This window comes from Nicotiana attenuata, chromosome 4 (genome assembly GCF_001879085.1).
Source record: "Nicotiana attenuata strain UT chromosome 4, NIATTr2, whole genome shotgun sequence".
Taxonomy (NCBI): Eukaryota; Viridiplantae; Streptophyta; class Magnoliopsida; order Solanales; family Solanaceae; genus Nicotiana; species Nicotiana attenuata.
The window spans coordinates 3,790,773-3,813,741 of record NC_031992.1 but is presented as its reverse complement, the minus strand read 5'-3'; the positions used below and the strand labels follow the sequence as shown (position 1 = coordinate 3,813,741).

At 35.7% G+C, this 22,969-nt stretch overlaps 2 protein-coding genes and 1 long non-coding RNA gene across 4 annotated transcripts; 1 reads left to right on the top strand and 2 right to left on the bottom strand.

Annotated features, from left to right (window-relative positions):
- Positions 980–5,868, top strand: LOC109224848 (adenosine deaminase-like protein). Its single transcript, XM_019389403.1, has 11 exons — positions 980–1,195; positions 2,923–2,993; positions 3,096–3,187; positions 3,281–3,340; positions 3,930–4,172; positions 4,265–4,341; positions 4,448–4,517; positions 4,608–4,721; positions 5,050–5,116; positions 5,296–5,400; positions 5,479–5,868. Exons 1-11 carry the CDS (start codon positions 1,119–1,121, stop codon positions 5,601–5,603), a joined length of 1,101 nt encoding a protein of 366 aa, XP_019244948.1. The 5' UTR covers positions 980–1,118; the 3' UTR covers positions 5,604–5,868.
- Positions 7,537–8,795, bottom strand: LOC109225109. 2 transcript variants are annotated; one of them, XR_002067849.1, is made up of 2 exons: positions 8,713–8,795; positions 7,537–8,008 (listed from the first exon to the last, which is right to left on the bottom strand). It is a non-coding gene; the product is annotated as an uncharacterized LOC109225109 (long non-coding RNA). The 2 variants fall into 2 exon arrangements; XR_002067850.1 differs by having other exon boundaries at positions 8,542–8,789.
- Positions 18,405–22,461, bottom strand: LOC109224847 (serine/threonine-protein kinase CDL1-like). The gene is made up of 5 exons (XM_019389402.1): positions 22,046–22,461; positions 20,683–20,864; positions 20,393–20,582; positions 19,798–20,189; positions 18,405–18,901 (listed from the first exon to the last, which is right to left on the bottom strand). Exons 1-5 carry the CDS (start codon positions 22,161–22,163, stop codon positions 18,623–18,625), a joined length of 1,161 nt encoding a protein of 386 aa, XP_019244947.1. The 5' UTR covers positions 22,164–22,461; the 3' UTR covers positions 18,405–18,622.

The following is a 22,969-nucleotide window of genomic DNA, read 5'->3' as shown; positions in this document are numbered from 1 at the left end:
CAAATATAATATTTTGTATTTGAAACGATTTGGAATCTAAAGAAATTACGCCCTTATAAGTGTAAATAGTTCTAAGGTTATTTAAGTCATTTTAACAGAAAAAGAGCTTATTAGCATTTTTTATAAAATACTGCAACAGCTTATTATCAATTTCAGCACTTGTATCCAAACACGTAACTGCTTATTTATTAAATCAATTTCAGCACTTAAAAGTGCTTTTCAGCACCTAATGCTTATCATCTACTTCAAATCAGCTAATCCAAACGGGCTCTAAGCAGATTTATCCATCCGATAATATATATTAAAATAATTAATTAAATAATATAAATAATACTCCTTTCGTTCACTTTTACTTGTGAAGTATTCTAAAAATAAATTTATACTTTTACTTGTCAATTTTAGCATATCAAGATAAGATAATTTCTTTTTCCTGTTATACCCATAATATTAATTACTCAGTTCAAATCATTTTCTAATTCATTAAAAATATGCATCAATTAATACATAGGTATAATGATAAATTATGCACTTCATTCATTAATTTTTAAGCGTGTGCATAACTCATAATGGACATGGAAGGAGTAAAGTAGTACTCCTTCCGTTCACTTTTAGTTATCAACTATTCTAAAAATTAATTTTATTTTTACTAGTCACTTTTTGCATATCAAGAGAAAAATAATTTATTTTTCCTATTTTGCCCTTAGCATTAATTACTCATTTCAAATTATTTTTTAGATCTATTAAAATTATATATCAATTAATATAAATATTATGATAAATTATGTATTTTATTTATTATTTTTTAAGGACGTGAAAAATCTGAAATGGACAACTACTGAATGAAGATAGTAAATTAGAATCTCGAAACTATTTCTTCCCTCTATGAGAAAGGATCCAAAAATACGTGGCACAATGAGTATGACCTTTTTCCTTAAAAAAAAAAGATTGGTTTTTTTTTTACTGCCCTTTTGGTGTTCCTTTATGATATCACATGATTGAGCAGAATCTTTTCTTCTGCATCACTTTGTATTTATCTGCAAGAATTGCCAGAGCCCTAACTCCACCATTTATTCACTAGAATTTTGCTCGGCTAAAAAAAGATAGACAGTGGCTCGGAGATGGATTGGTGGGTGTCAATGCCAAAAATTGAACTACATGCTCACCTTAATGGCTCTATCAGAGACTCCACTTTGCTGTATGTTACTCTCTTTCTTCATATGATTCTTGGAAAATATAAACAAATATTTATGTCTGTTGATTTCTTGGGAACAATTGTTTAAAAAGATATTCCTATCTGTTGACTTCTTCTTGGATTCTTGGGAACAAATAAAGAAAAGAAAATAATGGTTCTTGGGTGGTGTTCGTGTTTTGTCCCCCATCTTTCTGGGGTGAAGTTAAAAGGTTTTTTTTTTCTTCAAAAAAAAGTAGTAAGGCCATTTGTGTAGTGTTTGCTTGCATTTTGAGTTGTGTGTATGCTGCTGGGAGCAGAGGATACTACTAAAAAAGGGAGGAAAAATTGTATTAAGTTAGAATTGATCCCTATTCTTCTTGCTAAATAATTCGACTTTCAACCAAGTGCACTATTCACTTCTTAGGATATGGGTGCCAACAGTTAATGTTATGAAAATATGTATATAAAATATCTAATGTTGCAGAGAGACCATCGGTTAAAACCCTAAAAATATATCATAAGCGTAGGAATAGGTTTAATTTGATCCCACACTAGAGTTAAGTACCTCAAGTTTGTAAAAGTGGATCACATCTAGTTCATGGCTAACCCACAACAATATACCCAGTATTGAGTATTATCCCACACCGTGGGGTCCGGGGAGGGTAGTGTGTACGCAGACCTTACCCTTACCTTGTGAGGATAGAGAGGTTACCAATAGACTGGCTAACCCACAATGACTAAAAGAAAAACCTCTATGCTTAACTAGAAGTCAATGGTGGAGCTAGGAATTCATACAAGGTGATTAAAAAATATTCTAGGATGTCACGACTAGAATTTGAACCTATGATCCAAAGAAAAAAAGAAAAAGAAAAAAGAAACCCCTTTGCCTTTACACTAGGAATTATGTCAAGGGATTCAGTGAAACATTCGATTTTGCCTATTTGTGAAGAATAATTTTCCGCCATATTGAATTTAATTGAATCGTGTTGCTCCACCTAGCTGAAAGCAATAGGAAGAAAAGTTTCACAAGTATTCCGATCATAATTGCAATAGGCTGTTGTTGAGACAACACTCTATCAAAATGTGGAAAGTAGGAACCTCTATTCATCAACATAGTGTCCATATTTTTCTTTAACAAGGTGTTAATATAACCTTCTATTGTTTAGGACTCCTTTTGTTATCTTTTTTTTTTCAAGGGGCATTCCATACAATGAGTTTTTGCTGTTAGCCTTTCTAGATTCTATTAGCCACGAACTATAAGTGATCCGCTTTTGCAAATAGAAGGATCAAGTTAAAATCAACCCCTATATCAACCATTTTGGTTATTTTCTCTTGCTGGGATATATAATCTTAATATTTCAGAGCCAGTTTTGTTGCTTGAGTTGGAGAATTAATCTCCTCATTAAGTTCAGCATAACCAATACTTTGTTTAGTTTTTAGCATATACAACGTTTGGTCACAATTTTGCATTTTCTTATAAATAATACTCGCATAAGTTATCTTTTTATTGTTTTATGTGGGGTTAAAATGTGAAATAAAAATACGTGTATTAGACTATTTAAAGGAAACAATGCCTTTAAAGTAAGTGGTTCTTGTATAACATTATTACCACATAAACAATCCATACATTACTAATCCTTGTATTTCTATTCCTTGTCGTTCCCTTGCTTTAAATTCTGTTTTGGCATTTGGTCTTGGTTTAGTCGTATATGCTAAAAAACTTCTCTGTTGGTCTATTATTTATTTTTCAGGGAACTTGCTAGAGAATTGGGTGACAAGGGTCTCGTAAGTTTCCCTGATGTGGAGCACGTTATTGTAAAACGTAAGCCAATTTTAATCTTGTGCTTTTAATAAGAATATTATTAGCTCCTTTTTTTAATTATTTTTTGGTATCTTGAAACTTTCCTTGAGCTATGTGATTCAGATGATCGTTCCCTTTCTGAAGTCTTCAAATTGTTTGATTTGATTCACATTCTTACAACTGACCATGAAACTGTAACCAGAATTACTAAAGAGGTACTCTGTTAGTGCAGTAGTCCAGACTTAATTTCGCGTAATGTATGTTGCAGTTATTTGATTCTCTTTGTTATCATGTCCATCAAAAATCAGGTAATTGAAGATTTTGCTGCTGAAAATGTTGTATACTTGGAGCTAAGGACAACTCCAAAGGTACTTGAATTTTTACATCAGCTTGATTGATAGGTTCCTAATTTATATAATTATTGTGCTTGTATTTACAATGAGATAAAAAGTATTTGTAAAATGGAGTAATGTGGTCAGTAAAAATTCATATAGCTGATTCCAACTTGTTTGGGATTGAGGCGTAGTTGTTGTTTTCTATTTACAGTGAATTAATTAGGAGGATTGTGACAAATCAGCTTTCAGCTGGAGTGTGCTCGGCGTTTGAAGATTGAGATTATAATTAGCAAGCATAGCACGGTAGAATTAAGTGAACCAGATGCTTGACATGTTGTTTTTCTGTTAGCTTCGCGTAGCTCATTACCACTAGTTTCTGGAAATGACTGTGTTAAAAGAATATATAAACGGGAAATATGAATGCAAATGCATCTTTACATATTTGATCCCGTGTATCCTGTTCCTACTTTTTAAGGAAATTGGTTTGCTGAAAAGGGTGTTAAGTTCAATTAGTTCACAACTGCAAAAGGCTTCTTCACATATTACTGTTCAAGTTCGTTCATAAGATACAATTCTGATATTTATAGATCTTATTTTATATATATGTCTTTTCTGAATGCAGAAGAATGTTTCCAAAGGGATGAACAAGAGGTCATACATAGAAGCAGTTTTGGAGGGTTTAAGAGCTGTTACTACCGTCGAGGTTGATTTTTTAAATGAACCTAGTATTGATTCTCAAGCTAATGGCGGTATTTATGCTCGGAGTGATGGTTATGCTAGCAATGGAACAGAAAGAAAGAAAATATTTGTCAGACTTCTACTTAGTATTGATCGTCGTGAATCCACTGAAGCTGCAACGGAAACAGTATGTTTCTGTATCTGATGCATAAAGACGTTAAAGGTTTATATATGTTACTTAAAGTCCTAGGCTTGATAAGTTCTTTGTGGTTGGTGAAGGTTAAGCTTGCGCTGGAAATGAGACATCAAGGGGTAGTGGGTATTGACCTATCCGGCAATCCTATCATTGGTGAATGGTACTATTTTGCTTGAAAAAGATTTTTCTATTGCATACTAATTTTGCCTTGCATTGACGATATAGCCTATAAAGCTTTGAATTTCTGGATACGTTTTTCTTTGTAGGCTAACCTTTCTGCCCGCTTTGGAGTTTGCTAAAGAGCAAGGACTTCTGATAACCCTTCACTGTGGCGAGGTGCATCTGGCTTCGCTAGTTTGTCCAGCTTTTGTCAGTATCATTACTGTAATCTCTCTGACTGGTTTATTTGGTACTTAGTGCTTTTAGGTACCTAATCTGGTGGAAATCCACGCGATGCTAGATTTTCTCCCCGCAAGAATTGGCCATGCTTGTTGCTTTGGAGAGGAAGAATGGGCAAAGCTAAAATCCTTAAAGATACCGGTTAGAAATTTTGCATGTGTTCCCTTCTTTTTTTATTTTTTTTTCTCTAGGACATTCTTTTTTTGATACAATAAAGTGACACATATCAATGATTGAGCAAATTATTTGACCAAATTTCCTTCTCCTCTCTAGAATGAAATGTATGCGAGGTCAGATTTCTCCTCCTTTTATATCCTTGTATATTTGCTGAGTTAAGAATGCTGCTAACCGTTTCCATCTGCAATACCACCATGATAATCAAGATGCAGAATTTTGATTTTGGACTAAAGTTCTCTTGGCTTACTGATCCTTCTAGTTTTATCACATTTGGCGTTTTATGTCGTTGTAGGTTGAAATTTGCTTGACTTCAAATATCAGGACTGAAACAATATCTTCTCTGGATATTCATCATTTTGGTGAGGTTTCTGATACTCTTTAGACTGTTTTCTGTTGTATCTAAATCTAAGAAAAACAGAAATGTACACCTTCAGTCCACTATCCTGTTATTACTTTCGAACTTTGAGACAGTTGTTTCCTTACTTAGGATATTAACTATTTAAACCAATTACATAACCCTTAGCTTTGACTTGCGCAGCTGATTTACATAATAGTGGACATCCAATTGTCCTGTGCACTGACGATTCAGGGGTGTTCTCTACCAGCGTATCTGGCGAGTACAGCCTTGCTTCTTCTGCTTTTGGTATGTATTATTTACTGCCAATATACCTAGTCGGCTTTTAGATTAAGCTCTCTCTAACTATTGTTTTACATCATAAAGGTATACAAAAGAGAGAGATGTTCCAGCTGGCTAGGAATGCCATTAATTTTATTTTTGCTGGTGACAAAGTAAAACAGGAGCTGGAACAATTTTTTGATTTAGCTGCAAAGAGCCTAGAGTTCTGATCAGAAATGTAGTATCAAGTGAACAGGAATCGTTTTCAGTCGTCATTTTTATTGTTATTGACTGAACGGGCTTCAATGAAGCGACATAGAAAGTGATGATTCATATAGCCGGCCCAACTTGTTTGGGATCAAGGCGTGTTGGTTGTGTCACTTGTATCTTCTGTAATATTTTTTGGTACCGTCTGAAGACTTTCAAATATGTATGTCAGTGTTGTATTTGGTATTACTTCTTGTTGTGTTGGAGCTTGATATTAGCTGGGATTAATTTTTCTGTCGAGTGCGTGAATAAAGTCCCATAATGGTAGCTGAAAAGATTGGGAACCTACATATAAAGTGTAGGGATCTCTTAATGGTGTGAGACCTTTTGAGGAAAATCATGCGGATCTGGCGAAAGCGGATAATAGTACATCATGTTAAGAGAGAGTATTTTTGGACTGACTTGGCCCAACATTTTCATTTTAGGTTTAAGCAAAATCATTATTGTGGGAATTGAATCAGAATACTATATATAAGTTTTTAAAGTAAAATGATGGAATAGCAGGAATAAACCATCAGGAATTCTTTGAAGAGACAACATATCAGGTAAAGGCAGTGATCTTACTAATTTTTTGGGACATAATGAACAGCAATGAACTTCAAATTTAGCAACCAAATTTTGGTCTTCTGCAAATGCATTGTGTAGTGAGTGATTGACAAGAATGATCCCATAAGGGATGGTCTTTAAATATTGCCTTCGTTTTTACATGTATTTAGAAAGGGACTTCCAGATCGGCTCGCACTTATTGCTCGTCAGGGATTTTCTATCGGATTGGTAGATTTATGGTATATTTATTGTATCTATTGTAAATTTCTAAAAATTCTACGCGGTTGGTAAGACTTTATGATAGTTCAATTGTTTACCAAACTCTACCAAGCTATATTTATTGTATCTATATTGTTATTCCCGTGATTTTGTGGTATCTATATTTAACATATTTGTTAAATTGTTCACAAATTCTACCCAATTGGTATTGGTATGATTTTTTGCTTGTTCAATTGTTTACCAAAGTTTATTAGACTAGCGTGACTTTGTGTTATATGTAATTGACCTATATGTTAAATTGTTCATCAAAGTCGATCGACATAATTTGTCTGTATTGTCAACCAAGTGTTCCTCAATTTTGCAATTTCAGTTTCGATCGGACCACCTGAAATCTGCTCTAAATAATCTTAAATTTGAATCAGAGCCTCCTGATCTCTCCCAACTCTAGTCCTAAAAAGGATAAGCGGTCGCTGCAATCTAAGAGTCTGGAATTGAATCCCACAGAGAACTAAGGTTTAGCTACAATTGTTCACTATCACTAAGAAGACAAGCTCGAACAATTCCTGAGTTATAAATATTAAGATTCTTATGTCTAACTAATTAACTAACAAAATAAAAATAGTAAATTAACAACTAGAGATGCTAAGGGTTGGAGACAAGATTAAGGAGGCCTAGAATTATGATTTTCTCAATTGTCAGAATCCTTCAGGCTACGTCTTTTATAATTTCGCGTAAGTATTCTCTACTGATCGTGAGCACTTCAGGTGTCGTAATTCTCTTCAGAGCAACTACAACAGTTTACTATACATATTCTCCCGAATCACGCAAGCTGGCATTATCTTACCGCTCACTATGACCACGTCAACGCTTTGTTATTCCCAAACCCACATTTAAACCCGCCGCATTGATTTCTCACATACGTTGGGAGTGACGTTGTTTAAACCTCCTAAATATGTACCATTTTCCAAGCAATACATAATAAATAGGTATAGTCAATTGATGACCATTCAATCAACTGGAATAAGCATGTAGTTAAACAAATAGAGACAATTCAAAGACTAAATTATATTAAAACATAACAAGAATTCATCCTCCAAAAGGTTCCATCAAAAGTCTAGATAGGAAATTAGCTACTCATAATAGTATATAAAACTACAATACTAGAATTCATAACCAGCAATGGAAATAGGAAGAAGAAAGTGAAAAATTCATAGAAGAATTCTCCCCCTTGCTCCTTGTATGTTCTTTTCTCCAAAATAATTCTAACTCCTCCAAAAACTGTTTAAGAAGGTGTTTATATAGTTTAGGGTTTGTATGGGATGTCCTTTCCAAGCCAAAGTCGGACAAGCTGTTACATGTTAGCTCGTTCACTCTCTTGTGTACACGCGAGAGTGAACGAGCGAAGTTCTTCTTTTTTTCTTTTCCTTCCAGCTCTCTCGTGTATTTCCTCGCCTTTTTTGCCTTAATCCATTATTTTGTTCAAGCTCCTCTTAGCTAGCTCGTTCACTTTCTTGTGCGCATGCGTGAGTGAATGGGCAAAGTTCTTCTTTTGTCTCTCCGTCCTTCATCGATTTCTTTTGCTCATCTTTCGTCCAACTCGCTCCTATACATAAGAATGCACGTAATGAGCATAATTCACTACAAAAACTCATGTAACCTTCCGCAATCACACAAGGTATGAGATGAAAGTACACCTAAAAATATGCATTTTTCGCAGTTTATCACCTCCAAATACCAACAGAAACAATCATCAATCACCAATTTAGTCAAATAACACCAAATCAACAAGACCTACTTTGACTTCTTCAACATTTTGTAAGGACCAATAATGAAATTTTGAGATTTTCAAAGTAAATAACTAAATCAGTGTTTGAACTAAAAATAAACACAAATTACCAATATTCAAATGATTTTAGCAATAATCAATCATCAACTTTCAGTTTCTACCCTAAATAAGAATTTCTAGCTTCTAATATTGAAGAACTATTGTGTTTTTTGGTGAAAACGATACCTAATTCGGCAATAAATTAAAAAATAGGAACAATATTTAAAGATTAATTCCTTATGGGGACAGTTTTGTATTGTGTAATGTAACATGTAACAAAATGCAAAAACACTCTGCACGAAGGAAAGTACTTCAATTGGCGGAAAGTAATCACACAGAACTTAGAGGCTTTCTCTTACGATGCCCTTTTAAGATATTTTAGGAAGGCACCGTATTGGGAATCGTGTCAGGCTAATAGAAGGGAAAAATATTTAAAAGAGAAAAGCAATAAATTGCACAAGATAAGACAAGGCAAGATTTACGTGGTTCGACAATTTTTGCCTACTCCACGGCCACATAAAAAATAACTCTTTATTAATAGAAGAGAAAGAAGAAGTTGAGGGATGATCTGCAAATGAAAATGCAGACCCCTTTTATAGACATTTGAATACCCTACCGATGTAAGCACTTACGTCATAAGAAAAGAATCATAAGAAAAGAATTCAACCTGCCGACGTAAGCGCTTACATCATAAGAAAAGAATTCAAAGATGAATTCTTCCGCCTATCATTTTTCTTCTCTCTTTGACTTTTTTTCTTTTGTTTTGTCTATTTTTGTTGCTTTCACATACAATACCAGGTTTGCTCCTATCAATCTCCCCCTCAAACCTATGTTACATCAAGAAAGAAATTAAAAAAGATTTGCTATTCTCTAGTGGCGCCTTCAGATTATCGGTCTTGAAGGCTAATTGAGGCGGTGCAGAGCCTCAGTTTGTCAACACTAACAACTTTGGTCAACATGTCTGACGGGTTCTTCGATCCTGGTATCTTCCGTAGGGAAAGAACTTCTTCACTTATCAACTCTCGGATATGATGATACCTCAACTGGATATGCTTCGATCTTGCATGAAACACTGGATTCTTGGCAAGATGAATTGCACTCTAGCCATCGCTGAAAAGCTCACAATTGTTCTGCTCTTTACCTAGCTCTTTAAGAAAATTCTTGAGCCAAATCATCTCTTTTCCAGCTTCTGAGATTCCCATGTACTCTGCTTCAGTGGTAGATAGAGGAACACTTTTCTGAAGTCTGGACATCCAGCTAACAGCAGCACCACCCAAGGTGAACACGTAGCTTGTGGTACTTTTTCGACTATCCAGATCGCCGCCTAAATTTGCATCAGTAAAACCTTGTAAGATAATATTGCTCTTTTTAAAACAAATTGCCATACCTTGAGGTGCCTTTGAGATATCGCAATATCTATTTTACACCTTCCCAATGCTCCTTTCCTGGATTTGACATGTATTTAGTAACAACTCCAACTGCATGGGTTATGTCAGGTCTAGTACAAACCATAACATACATCAAACTTCCTACTGCTGAAGCATATAAAACTTTAGACATGTACTCCCTTTTTTCATCTGTCTTAGGTGATTGGTCATTCGACAGATTAAGATGGCTTCCGAGTGGAGTGCTTCTAGTCTTTGCATCATGAAGATTGAACCTGCTTAGTACCTTCTGTATGTACTTTTTTTGAGACAATTTTAAGGTTCCTTTAGACCAGTTTTTGCTAATCCTCATCCCAGGTATTTGCTTAGCTGGTCCTAAGTCTTTCATTTCAAAATCCTTCGCCAGTTGTTGCTTAACCCTATTGATCTCATTTATACTAGATCTTGCAGTTAGCATATCATCAACGTACAACAGTAAAATGATATAGGATTCATCAAAATTTTTGATATAACAGCAATGGTCCATCTCATATCGTGTAAAACCATTGTTATGCATGAATCCATCAAATTTCTTGTACCATTATCGGGGAGCTTATTTCAAACCATACAAACTCTTCTTCAACTTACATACAAGGTTTTCTTTACCAGAAACTTGAAAACCTTCAGGTTGCTTCATGTAGATGACTTCTTCAAGATCACCATGCAAGAAAGCGCAGTTTTAACATCTAGCTGCTCCAAATGAAATTTTTTTGCAGCTACAATAATTAGCACCAACCTGATAGTGGTTACTTTGACTACAGGAGAGAAGATCTCGGTGTAGTCAATTCCTTCCTTCTGCTGAAAACCTTTTACTACTAATCGTGTTTTGTATCTCTTCTTACCGTCATGCTCTTCCTTGACCCTATACACCCGCTTATTTTGCAATGTCTTCTTTCCTTTTGGTAACTTTGTAAGTATCCATGTTTTATTATTTTGAAGAGAATTCATTTCTTCTTTCATGGCTAGCTTCCACTTATCATAGTCTATCACATGCATTGCTTCAACAAATGCTTTGGTTCTCCAGCATCAGTCAGAAGTAAATAGCGAAGAGAGAGAGAGAGTTAACCTATATGGAGTATTCGTGACTCTTTTAGATCTCCTTAATGTAGGTTCAAGAGTAACTGATCACGAATTTGATTCAAATCCCGACTCCAGATTTGGTTCTGCATTTGATTCTATCTCTGGTTCCGATTCTGGTTCTGATCTAGATTCAGCTTCTGGTACTTCATCTTCAATTTTAGAATCATTTGTAATCCCTCTAGCCACTTCATTTCTGAGATTTCTTCTAACTCAACTGTTTCAGATGTCTGTTTGCTGGTGCTGGTTGGTTATACTTCAAGCTTGTCCTTGTACATCACATTTTCATTAAATATGAAATTCCTGTGTCTTAGGATCTTTCTATTCTGATCATCCCAAAATCGCTAACCAAAATTATCATCACCATATCCAATAAAGAACTTCTTGGCTTTAGGATCAAGCTTATCTCTATCATTAGAGTTTACATGCACATAAGCAACACAACCAACAATTTTCAGATGTGAGAGAGTTACCTCCTTTCCTGTCCATACCTCCTCGAGAATTTCAAAATTTAGCGGTACAGAGGGTCCCCTGTTTATGATGTAAGTTGCTGTGTCAACAACCTCAGCCCAAAAATACTTCGGCAATCCAGAATGTATTCTCATAGTTCTGGCTCGTTCATCCTCTCAGCAACACCATTTTGTTTCGGTGTTCCAAAAACTGTCTTAATCATTTTGATCCGATTCTCAGAGCAGAATGCTTTAAACTCTTGAATAACATACTCTCCTCCTTTTCAGACTTCAGACATTTTTACTTTAGACTTGTCTGATTTCAACTTCAGCTTTCCATCTTTTAAAGGTAACAAACACATCAGATTTATTTTTCAGAAAATAAACACATACCTTTCTTGTGGAATCATCAATAAAGGTGACATAATAGCGTGAGCCTCCCAGAGAAGTTACAGGAGTTGGTCCCCACACATCTGTATGCACTAATTCCAGCTTCTCTTTCTTTGGTGTCCTTTCCGCCTTTGAGAAACTAACTCTCTTTTGTTTTCCGTAAATGCAATATTCGCACAAACCTAATTCAACATGTTTTAGGTTTGACAACTTTTCTTTGGATGCCAACAACTTCATTCCCTTCTCACTCATATGCCCGAGCCTCCGGTGCCACAATGTTGTATCACGACCATGATCAACTATTGATATAGTATCTCTCTGTATTGCGGTTGCATACAGTGTTCCCTTCTTGAAACCTCGTTCCACAACCAAATTTTCTTTGGTTATCTTCCAAGACCCGTTATCGAATATTGTTGTATATCCTTCACTGTCAATCTGACCCATAGATATCAAATTTTTCTTGAGGCCAGGAACATGTCGGACATTTTTCAATTTCCATAGCATGCCTTGTGAAGTCTTTATATGAACTTCACATTTCCTGACAATGCTAGAGGTTCGCCATCTGCTAGATAAACTTTCCCGAAATTTCCAGCAATATAATTATGCAATAATTTTTTGCATGATGTAGAGTAAAAGGATGCACCTGAGTCCAGAATCCAAGATTCGACTGGACTGTCTGCATAATAAATTAGTGCATCACTGACTTGTTCAGCAATTACTTTTGCTGAATTTTCTTCCTTATTCTTCTTTGGTTCTCTACATTGACTACTGTAGTGACCCTTTTTATCGCAATTCCAACAAGTAATGTCCTTGCGATTTTTGGATTGCTCTCTTCTCCTTGACTTTGATCTCCCACGACCATGAATTTGTCCTTTTTGGTTGCTTCTCCCCCTGCTTTCGGTATTAAAAGCATATCCTGGGGAATCACTTGATTCTCTTCGGTAAATATCTTTGCTTAGAACCAAGTCTCTAATATCATTCAATTTGAGTTTGGTACTTCCCGATGAACTGCTAACCGCATTTACCGTTGTAGACCAACTCTCTGGTAGAGATGATAGTAAATCAATGCCCTGACTTCGTCATCAAATGTTATATTAACAGAACTCAACTGAGTTAACATTATATTAAACTCATTGATATATTTCGTGACAGATCCACCTTTTTTCATCTTTAAGTTGAACAATCGACGCATCAAATAGACTTTATTTGAAGCAGATGGCTTCTCGTACATATTTGATAAATCCTTCACCAGGCCTACAATGGTCTTCTCGTTAATGATGTTAAATGCCACATTTCGTGTTAGCATCAAACGAATCACACCAAGAGCTTGGCAATCTAATAGATCCCAATCAGCTTTGGCCATGTTCTTTGTCACGACTCAACTTTCCCTCTGTTTGGGTATCGTGATGGCACCTAGTCTTAGGGACTAGGTAAGCCTAACTCATACTGAAATACCACAATAATAAATGAAATTTAACAGTCTTGAAGCAGAAATCTCTACAAAATTTATAATTTCCAGAACCCGGTAGTACAAGTCATAAGCTCTACAGAGTTTCGCTAAAACTTCTAAACACAACCGTATGGAAATAAGTACAACAGTGTGAATATAAAATTGGAAGGTGACTCCGAAGCCTGCGAACGCAGCAACAGGTTTACCTTGAGTCTCCTCGGCAAGAATCCGCTCAGCTACTAACGATCAATACCTGGATCTGCACAAAAATGTGCAGAAGTATAGTATGAGCACACCACAGCGGTGCCCAGTAAGTATCAAGACTATCTTTGGTGGAGTAGTGACGAGGAACAGTCAAGACACCCACTGGTCTAATAAGCAGAACAAGTATAAGTATAGAAACAACCGAACAGGATATCTATATAAAGACTAAGCGATATTGCTAACAATACAAACTACAATAAGGAAAGAAAATAGCAAGTAACAGCGGAACACCATAATAAAGCTCATAAAAGTGAAAGAAAATACAACCCAAATTCGAAATCACAAATACAATAAGGACAAGTCATAACTCAGCAACTACGGCAGCTTTCACATTAGGTCATAGCCAACAACTTCAATCAATTAGTCAAATCTTTCAGTTGATAAAAACATTTCGAATTATACTTCCTTCAAGTAAATATTTTTCCAAAATAGTTCTCTAAAAATGAATACCTTTCAAATATAACCCTTTCAAATAAATATCCTTCGAATATAAGTCACCCTCTGACACCTCATCTCATAATCATACAATACGGGTCTCAATACCTGAACTCTAACACTTGGCATCATGTGCCCTCATCACACCTCATAATCATACTGACAACTCACGTGCCCAAAAGAGTCATTATCACATGGAAGGAAAATAAACAAGGGTGTGCGTCAATACTCAGAAATCTCAAGGAGCCTCTTATCCGATAAGGGTGCTTAGCCACGTGTATGCTTGTGCAAGTGTCCGAACATAATTCATACCAGCTAGTAAGCATAAGGACAAGAACGGACAGCACATATACTGTTTACACAGGGATAGGATCAATGAAAACAACAGCTTAGAACACAGTGATAATAACAGAGGATCTCCCAGGATACCGTCCCGTAGTCTCAAACGTAAATGTACAGAGGATCTCCCGAGATACCATCCCATAGTCCAAATCATAAATGTGCAGAGGGATCTCCCGGGATACCGTTCCGTAGTCCCAAAGTAAATATCCAGTACAGGGGGATCTCCCGAAATACCGTCCCGTAGTCCCAAACATAAATGTGCAACGGGATCTCCCGGGATATCGTTTTGTAGTCCCAAAGTAAATATGCAGAACAGGGGGATCTCCCGGGATACCATCCCGTAGTCCCAAACGTAAATGTGCAGGGGGGTCTCCCGGAATACCGTTCCGTAGTCCCAAAGTAAATATGCAGCGCAACCAAAGAGAATACAATTACAGCACGACAGAAAACTCGTACATCACCACAACGCGTACAACAGCAACAATGACAATAATACAAGGTACGACAAGTAAGTCAACTCAAGAACTGTAAATCACAAAGAAACGGTAGGACCAGCTCACAAGGAATAACCACAGAAAAGAATGGTGGCATAAAGTGAACAGTTCAACAAAGGGAAAACTAACATGTAGCAACGATCCCACGATACACAAGTAAATAACAAGGGAATCAACACGAGTCAAGTAGTCCCAAATAAAGGCAAGTTAACAAAGATATGGGTTATCTAAACTCCTTTTTAAGGTTGAACAAATACGAGGATATCCGACAATTCAATTAAGGAAAGATGATCTTAGCTTCACTTAAGACTAAACAATTATAGGAGGAGATGATGATAAATTCCCAATTAAGACAAGCAGCTATGAAAAGATAGCATGACAATTAGAGAAGCGAAATTCTTCAGTTAAGTCAAATAGGAGTCGATTAGGCAATAAGAGTGAATCATGAAGCAATTAATTTCAGTTAAGCATGTAGAGGTGAGACTAGTAAATAGGAAACCCAGTCATGTCAAGAATACATTCATACACAGTGAATATAAAGACCTAAGAACCCTAAAGGCCAATTTTTCACAAATAAGTCCGAGCACGCACTCGTCACCTCGCGTACACGAACTACAATCAACATTGAAGACTCAAATCCTAAGGGGAAGTCCCCCACACAAGGTTAGGCAAGATACTTACCTCGACTTGCTCCAATTTAATCCACTAGTAGGCCTTTTTCCTCGATTATCCAATTCTGAATGGCTCGAATCTAGCCAAAATAATTCGATACAGTCAATAAAATTTATAGAATCAATTTCATAAGAAAATACTACATTTTTCAATAAAAATCCGAAATTAACTCAAAATTCACCCATGGGGCCCACATCTCAGAATCTGACGAAAGTCACGGAATATGAAAGCCCATCCAATCACGAGTCTAACCATACCAAAATTACTAAATTCCGATAACAATTCGACCCCCAAATCCTCAAATCTATCAAGAGGGTTTTCAAACTTTTCCAACTTAAATCACAGATTAAATGCTAAAATTAGTAATAGATTCGGGTAATCTAACCAAAATTGAGTTAAGAACACTTACCCCGTTGTTTTCTCAGAAAATCCCTCGAAAAATCGCCCCACCTGAGCTTCCTTGGTCCAAAAATGGAAGAATGGGACGAATTTGGACTTTATTCTGCTGCCCAGGGGTTTGTTCTTCGCGTTCGCGACCCTTCACTCGCGTTCGCGATGAACAAATTCCTCACCAACGATTTCCAAACTCATTCCAGACAGCCTTTAGTATAATGGTCATAACTTTTTGCACACAACTCCAAATGACAAATGGTTTGATGTTCTGAAAACTAGACACCAAGGGATATAGTTTCATAGGTTGCTCATTTCTTGAGTCATTATATATTGCGAGATATAAGCTTCCAAAGTCACTCCTGTGCAGCAGAGTTTTTCAAACTCTCCCCGGACAGCCTGTAGTGTAACTACCATAACTTTTTGTACACAAATCTAAATTCCAATTAATTTACATTTCTAAAAATTAGACACAAAGGGTTACAACTTTTATTTTTGGATCATCTCCAAATTCCTTATAGATTGTGAGATATGAGCCTCCGAAGTCAAACCTGTGCAAACGAGATTTCCTTCTTCGCGAACGCGAGAGTCTCTTCGCGAACGCGAAGAACAAACTTCCAGAAGCCAAATTCTTCTTCGCGTTCGCGAAGAACAACACCAGATATCAGAAAATCAGCATCCAAAGTAGCCCAAAATGATCCGAAACACACCCGAGTCCCCGGGGACCCCAACCAAATATACCAACAAGTCCTAAAACATGATACGAACTTGGTTGAAACTTCAAATCACATCAAACAACGCTAAAACCGCGAATCACACCCCAATTCAAGCTTAATGAAACTAAGAACTTCCAACTTCTATATTCGATGCCGAAACCTATCAAATCAAGTCCGATTGACCTTAAATTTTGCACACATGTCATAAATGACATAATGGAGCTAGGAAAATTTTCAGAACTGGATTCTGACCCCGATATCAAAAAGTTAACTCCCCGGTCAAACTTCCAAACTTAAATTTCCTATTTTCGCCATTTCAAGCCTAATTTAGCTACGGACCTCGAAATAAATATCTGGACACACCCCTAAACCCGAAATTATCATACGGAGCTATTGGAATCATCAAAAATTCATTCCGGGGTCGCTTACACATATTTCACCTTCCGGTCAAATTATTCAACTTAAGCTTTCTTCTTGGAGACTAAGTGTCTCAATTCATTTCAAAACCTCACCGGACCCGAACCAATTATCCTGGCAAGTCACATAACAACTGTAAAGCATGAATTTAGCAGTAAATGGGGAAACGGGATTGTATTATTCAAAATAACCGGCTGGGTCGTTACATTCTCTGGTTTTACTTCGGTCAGAGGTAAGTGTAATTTTTTCTGGTAAAAGTAATCCTCTATTTGCATTTTTCAGAATCCAAAATCTTTGCTATTAAACTTGTTAATCTTAACCTTCCGTTCTTTCGATGTCATTTTTCACATTTTTTTTATGTGAATAGTGCCTGCACCAATAACGTACTTTTCTACCAGAATTACACTGTCTGTGCTCTGATACCAGTTGTTGGGAAGTATGTTAGGCTAATAGAAGGGAAACATTATTTAAAAGAGAAAATCAATAAATTGCACAAGACAAGACAAGATAAGTGTATGTGGTTTGGCTATTTTTGCCTACTCCACGGCCACACAAAGAATAGCTCTTTATTAATTGAAGAGAAAGGAGAAGTTGAAGGATGATCTGCAAATGAAAATGCAGACCCCTTTTATAGGCATTTGAATGCCCTGCCGACGTAAGCACTTACATTATAAGAAAAGAATTCAACCTGCCGACGTAAAACATTTATGTCATAATAAAGGTATTCAAAGATAAATTCTTTCTCCTATCATTTTTCTTCTCTCTTTGACTTTTCTTCTTTTGTTTTGTCTACTTTTCTTTCACATACAACAACAGGTTTGCTCCTATCACGCGTAACCATACATATGTATGTATATAAGTCTGCGTAAATTTTAGTTTGATTGTTTTTAGATAATATATGCTTTCATTGCGAGTTTGGTTATGGTTGCATCTAGTTCCACTGCTACAACATTATGCAAAAGCCTTAGCTTTCTACAAAAGCATGTCTATAAACATTATTATTAGACCAGAGATTGTTTGGTCCTCACTCAAAGCAAAAACAATCTCAACAATAACAACAACCTAAACTTTAATCTTTTTCACGTACACATATATAAGATAATTCTAAGGGTGTGTTTGGTATGAAGGAAAATATTTTCCGGAAAATGTTTTCCAATTTTCCCATGTTTGGTTGGCTTAAAGGTTTGAAGGAAAATATATATATATATTCAGTTTTAGTTTTTTCATCTTTCGTTTTATAGGTTCGAAATTTTACAAGTTTCAAAGTTTATGAGTTCGGAGGTTTATGTGTTTAAAAGTTTACGGGTTTAGAAATTATAAAGTTTACGGGTTCAAAAGATCGCGATTCGAAAGTTTAGCGGTTCGGAAGTTTATGAAATTTGTGGGTTCGGAAGGTTGTTGGTTCGAAAGTTTATGGTTTCATGTTTATTGTATCTAAATTATTTATGAATACTCTCGAGAAGTTATTTTCCTTAATTTGCGTACCAAACACCGGAAAATGAATAAGATTACTATTTGTTTTTCAAGAAAACATTTTCCGTTATACCAAACATACTCTAAATCTCTACTGTTTTACTGGTAGGCCTAAATAGAGGTTCTCTTAATCACTTTTAGCACATTGGTTTCTGTTTTCCATTTGACAAGCAATCAGAAATTCTTATCAAAACTCACTTTTGCTTCCTTATATTTTTCAAACATAAAAAATTACAGAAGACAAATATCCTTCACATCAAAAGTCAAAACTCTTACATTTGTTACATTTTTGAAACATCAAAAAGTACAGAAGTCTACAATCAGCAATAAGCTAAAGGCTGTTATTTTCTGCTTTCCTTGGCAGGACAAAATTTGTAAACAGTACAAAGGTGATTCATCTCATGACACACAATTAGTTTCTGTTAACTCCTTGAGACAGAACTCATCAGCACTATCCAGCTCTAGTTCTGTTGTGTTGGCGTCTTCATCTTTTGGCATAGCTAAGTACTCAAGAGCAGTAACAACATCACAAATCAGAGGTCTAGTGTTGGCTTCATCTTGGAGACACATATTTGCGATTGCAAGAGCTTGACGAAGTCCCTTTACAGGGTAATTTCCTCCTAGCAATGGGTCAGCCATTTCGTCGAGCCTATTCTTGTCTTTGAAAAGTGGTTTGGCCTGCAAAAGTGATAAAAATGATAATTAACCTGCTATCACATATTGAAATTCATTGACCCTGTATAAAATCTTTATACTGGCAGTATATATAACTTATATCCCGATACATATGCAGCTAACAGTAGAAAGGATTCAACATAACAAGCACAAAAATCAAACATCTGTTCTCTATACAAGACAATAGGGTCGGTTCGATTACTAAGGAGGGGAATGGACCAATCCAAACGCTCGACCCCGGGGCTGTTCCGGCCCCCCACTTTTGCAACCGGGGACCAATCCAAAAAGTGAAGTTCATTCACATCCGATAAAAGTGAAAGGATACAAAGAAGAGTAGCATGGCCCCTGCGCAAGGATGACATGCACAAATTGAGAAATAGTCCTTAAGAGTGGAAAAAGAAATATATTCTTTGACTTTCTCCTTACAGAAAACATAAAAAGGTAGTGAAATCACACCACAAAAATGGGGTTAGGAGCCGGGAGTTGACCCTCATTTCCCACTAGAAACTTAGAGGCTGGGCCGGCATAGTCTAGCCTGGTAGAGAATTATAGTCCCCATGATACACTATTATATACACTTCTGCCAAAAGTAGTGAAATTTTACATTAACCAAAGGGTGTTAGGAAGACGAAAGTTCGACAGCATAAACTTCAGTTTTTAAACCATCCAAGCTAAAGAAAATATAGAAGAAATATTTAAGATTATAGTAATGCATCTTAGCTATAGCAGAAGAAACAGAAGGAAGGGATGTCTTATCATTGTTGTATTATTCAAGCTAAATCATTTTAGGTGTGGAAAACTAAACTGTCTACTTCTTTTCAGTGCTAGTGAAGATGCCAAAACAGTAAACTAATTCAATATGAAAGAGTTAAGGAGAGCTAACAACTTCATTAACTAACCCAAGAAATCAAGTTTTGCTCCTCTGGTGATCTTGTATTATCGATAGCTCTTCTCCCTGAAATAATCTCCAAAAGAACAACTCCAAAACTATATACATCAGATTTAGATGTTAGCTGTCCAGTCATAGCATACTCTGGTGCACAGTATCCATAGGTCCCCATAACTCTTGTAGAAACGTGATCCTCACCTCCTGTTGGACCTAACTTTGCAAGACCAAAATCCGAGAGCTTAGGAATAAAGCACTCATCTAATAATATGTTGGATGCTTTGAAGTCGCGATAGATTATTGGAGGATTGGCTATATCATGCAAGTATTCTAGCCCTTGCGCTGCGCCTTTAGCTATCTTCATTCTTGTGTACCAATCCAATGGCTTCTTATTCGATGGCAAATCTGTGAGAAGACATATTAGTATGTTGCAACGATCTTCTTTGACAATTCTTTTGAGGGAAAATTACATATTGGGGCCGTCCTAAAAAATGATAGCCGGAAAATGTATATGTTTTGTATATTAAGAATGAATATACATACAATATACATTTTATGTACAGAATCAGTGTGTATATGTTTTGTATATTTGATAAAAGGATGCATACCAAGAAGATGATCTTCTAAAGATCCATTGTGCATGAATTCGTAGACGAGAATTCTTTGGTTGCCATCAGCACAATAGCCTATCAGATTGACAAGATTTGGATGGTTAACAAGACTTAAAGTCAAGACTTCTGCAAGAAATTCCCTGTTTCCTTGAACTCCATTCCTGTCGAGTTGTTTGACAGCAACAACCTGGACATGAAACACATTTGATGAAGAAACTGAAACAGTTGTTTACAACTAGATAATAACCACAAGAGGTAGAGATAAACGACAGAAGAAAATCACATACTTGATTAGTTCTTTTGAGGTGTCCCTTATAGACTCTCCCGAATCCTCCTTCACCTACTAGAAACTCAGGATTGAAGTTGTCTGTTGCATGAGCCAACTCGCGGAATGTGAATACTTCTGCTGAAATGTTTACATTCCCATATCGAAGTATGTCTTCAGCTATCATCTTCTGCTTGCTGACACCTGCTCAGATATCGAATTTCAACACGTTTATGCACTATTTATTTGTGAAGAAAAATCGCAACAAGTTAAAACTGGACACATCTTTGAAAGAATCAGGGCTAGACATAGCTGCACTTATAGTAAAGTTTCGCTCAACATTGTAACCAAGGAAAGATTATGTCATTATAATTGTCAATTATGCCGTATGATGTGATTCATAACTTGTATATTTGAACACCAGGATTTATTTTTAAGAATCAAAGGCTACAAACAACTCCTCATTAATGGGTATTTAGGATACTACTATAACAGCAATTAAGCCCAATCCCAAGAAAGTTGGGGTCGGCTACATTAATCATCAGTACGTCCATGTCGTTCCATTTAAGTCCGTCTCAGCCATTATTATATAACATAAACGTAATACCAATATAGTTTCTCTACTTGTAGAAGTTCTCTACATATGCTACGGTCATATAAATCTCCGACAAGATTAAAAAAGACTCCTAGAAAACATTGTACCTAAAGTAAACATACTATTAAAACTTAATCTCAGCTAATTGGTATTCCCTATATAGATCTTTTTCTTCTGACTGCACTTTTTTTTTTTTTCTACATGGATTCCAAGAGATGGTAGGTTTTTTGAGATAATTTTCTTCGATTTTAGGTCTATCTCATCCCCTTTTAGCACCTTCATTAATTATGGTTTCACACCTACGATCAAACTTACTCAACTGACCTTCTCTCAGTCTATCCTCTATGTGCACTACCTGCACCTTGTGCTGAACGTGCTATTTAAAATGTATTGTGAAAAGATTGATTTTTGTATTTAGGACATTTATACCAAAAAGCCTTTCAGGTAGCTTGACACATTTATTATGACAAAAAAGGCTTAGTGCATCATATATGTTCAGAGATCAGTAAGAGAAATTTCAATATAAGATCTTATAAATATCTAGATCATTGTGTATTCTCAACCGACCCCAGTATATTCTACACATAACATAAATATATATATATATATATATATATATATATATATATATATATATGAAAAATTACTAAAATTCCGATAATATTATATTTCAAACCCAAAATTGTAAAGTGTAATTGAAACGGTAAGAACTCAAACTGTTGAACCAATCAAGTTTAAATTCTAGATCCGCTTCTACATAAAAATAATGGAGAAATTGAGATATCTCAACCTGGATGCATAGTAACACTTCTAAGAATGGTGGCCAAGCCATCTGAATCATCATATTTGTTGGAAGTCCTTGTCTCATTCACAGAACTCCTAGAGGATTTTAATTGAGTCTTCCTCATTTTTGTAGCTTCTGCAAAATAAAAATTGATCAACTCCTTCCCTTGTCCCTTCTATTTGGTAATTTAGCAAGATAATTCTTTTATGCCTTGCAATTTACCAACTAAAATTCTTGAATCTTGATGTTCATTTCTCTTTCACTCCAAATTTTTTTTAGAGAAATGAATCTAAAATATAGAAGGGAAGGTGAAGAAATTGATCCAACTTCAATGAAAAAAGGAGCCTGGAAATTTTAACATAAAATCAGACTAGTATTTTTCATTTTAATTGAAAATTTCAGAGAATTAGATGTAGATTGAATGATATTAAGACTCGTGTCATTGGGACAAAGGAAAGAGAAAATTTTATCCGATATTACTGGACCAATATATGTAGTTTGAATGGAGTATGGAGTTTAAGGTATGTTCTTTCTTAACTAACTTTTGGATATATTAACAACTAACTTTTGCCAGGTGATCCTCAATTTTTATCATTTTTCTACACATTGCTCCACTGGTAAATATAAGTCTTCTTCTGGTATATGTTATTTAACTCCAAATTTTTTCTTTAGGTATTTTACTTGGAGTTTGATTTTTCGTTATTTCTAATAGTGCAAGGAACATTAACACTTATTGAGATGATAATTAAGACTATTAGTGTTCTCGACGTCTGAATGATCTTTGTCTAAAATTAATAAATATAGAATTTAAAAATAGGTAAAATACATAGTTTACCCATCGACCTTGTACTTAAATCCCTCTTACACACCTGTTCATCACGGGGATAATATTACACACTCAAACCTTTTAAAAGTGTGTCACCAACACAC

Coding starts and splice junctions, on each gene's coding strand:
- LOC109224848 (XM_019389403.1), top strand. CDS start 1,119: ATGGATTGGTGGGTGTCAATGCCAAAAATTGAACTACATGCTCACCTT. Junction 3,188..3,280: donor TAACCAGAATTACTAAAGAG/GTACTCTGTTAG, acceptor ATCAAAAATCAG/GTAATTGAAGATTTTGCTGC. Junction 5,401..5,478: donor CCTTGCTTCTTCTGCTTTTG/GTATGTATTATT, acceptor TACATCATAAAG/GTATACAAAAGAGAGAGATG.
- LOC109224847 (XM_019389402.1), bottom strand. CDS start 22,163: ATGAGGAAGACTCAATTAAAATCCTCTAGGAGTTCTGTGAATGAGACA. Junction 20,865..22,045: donor AAGTGTTACTATGCATCCAG/GTTGAGATATCT, acceptor ATATCTGAGCAG/GTGTCAGCAAGCAGAAGATG. Junction 18,902..19,797: donor AGCAAAACTTGATTTCTTGG/GTTAGTTAATGA, acceptor TCACTTTTGCAG/GCCAAACCACTTTTCAAAGA.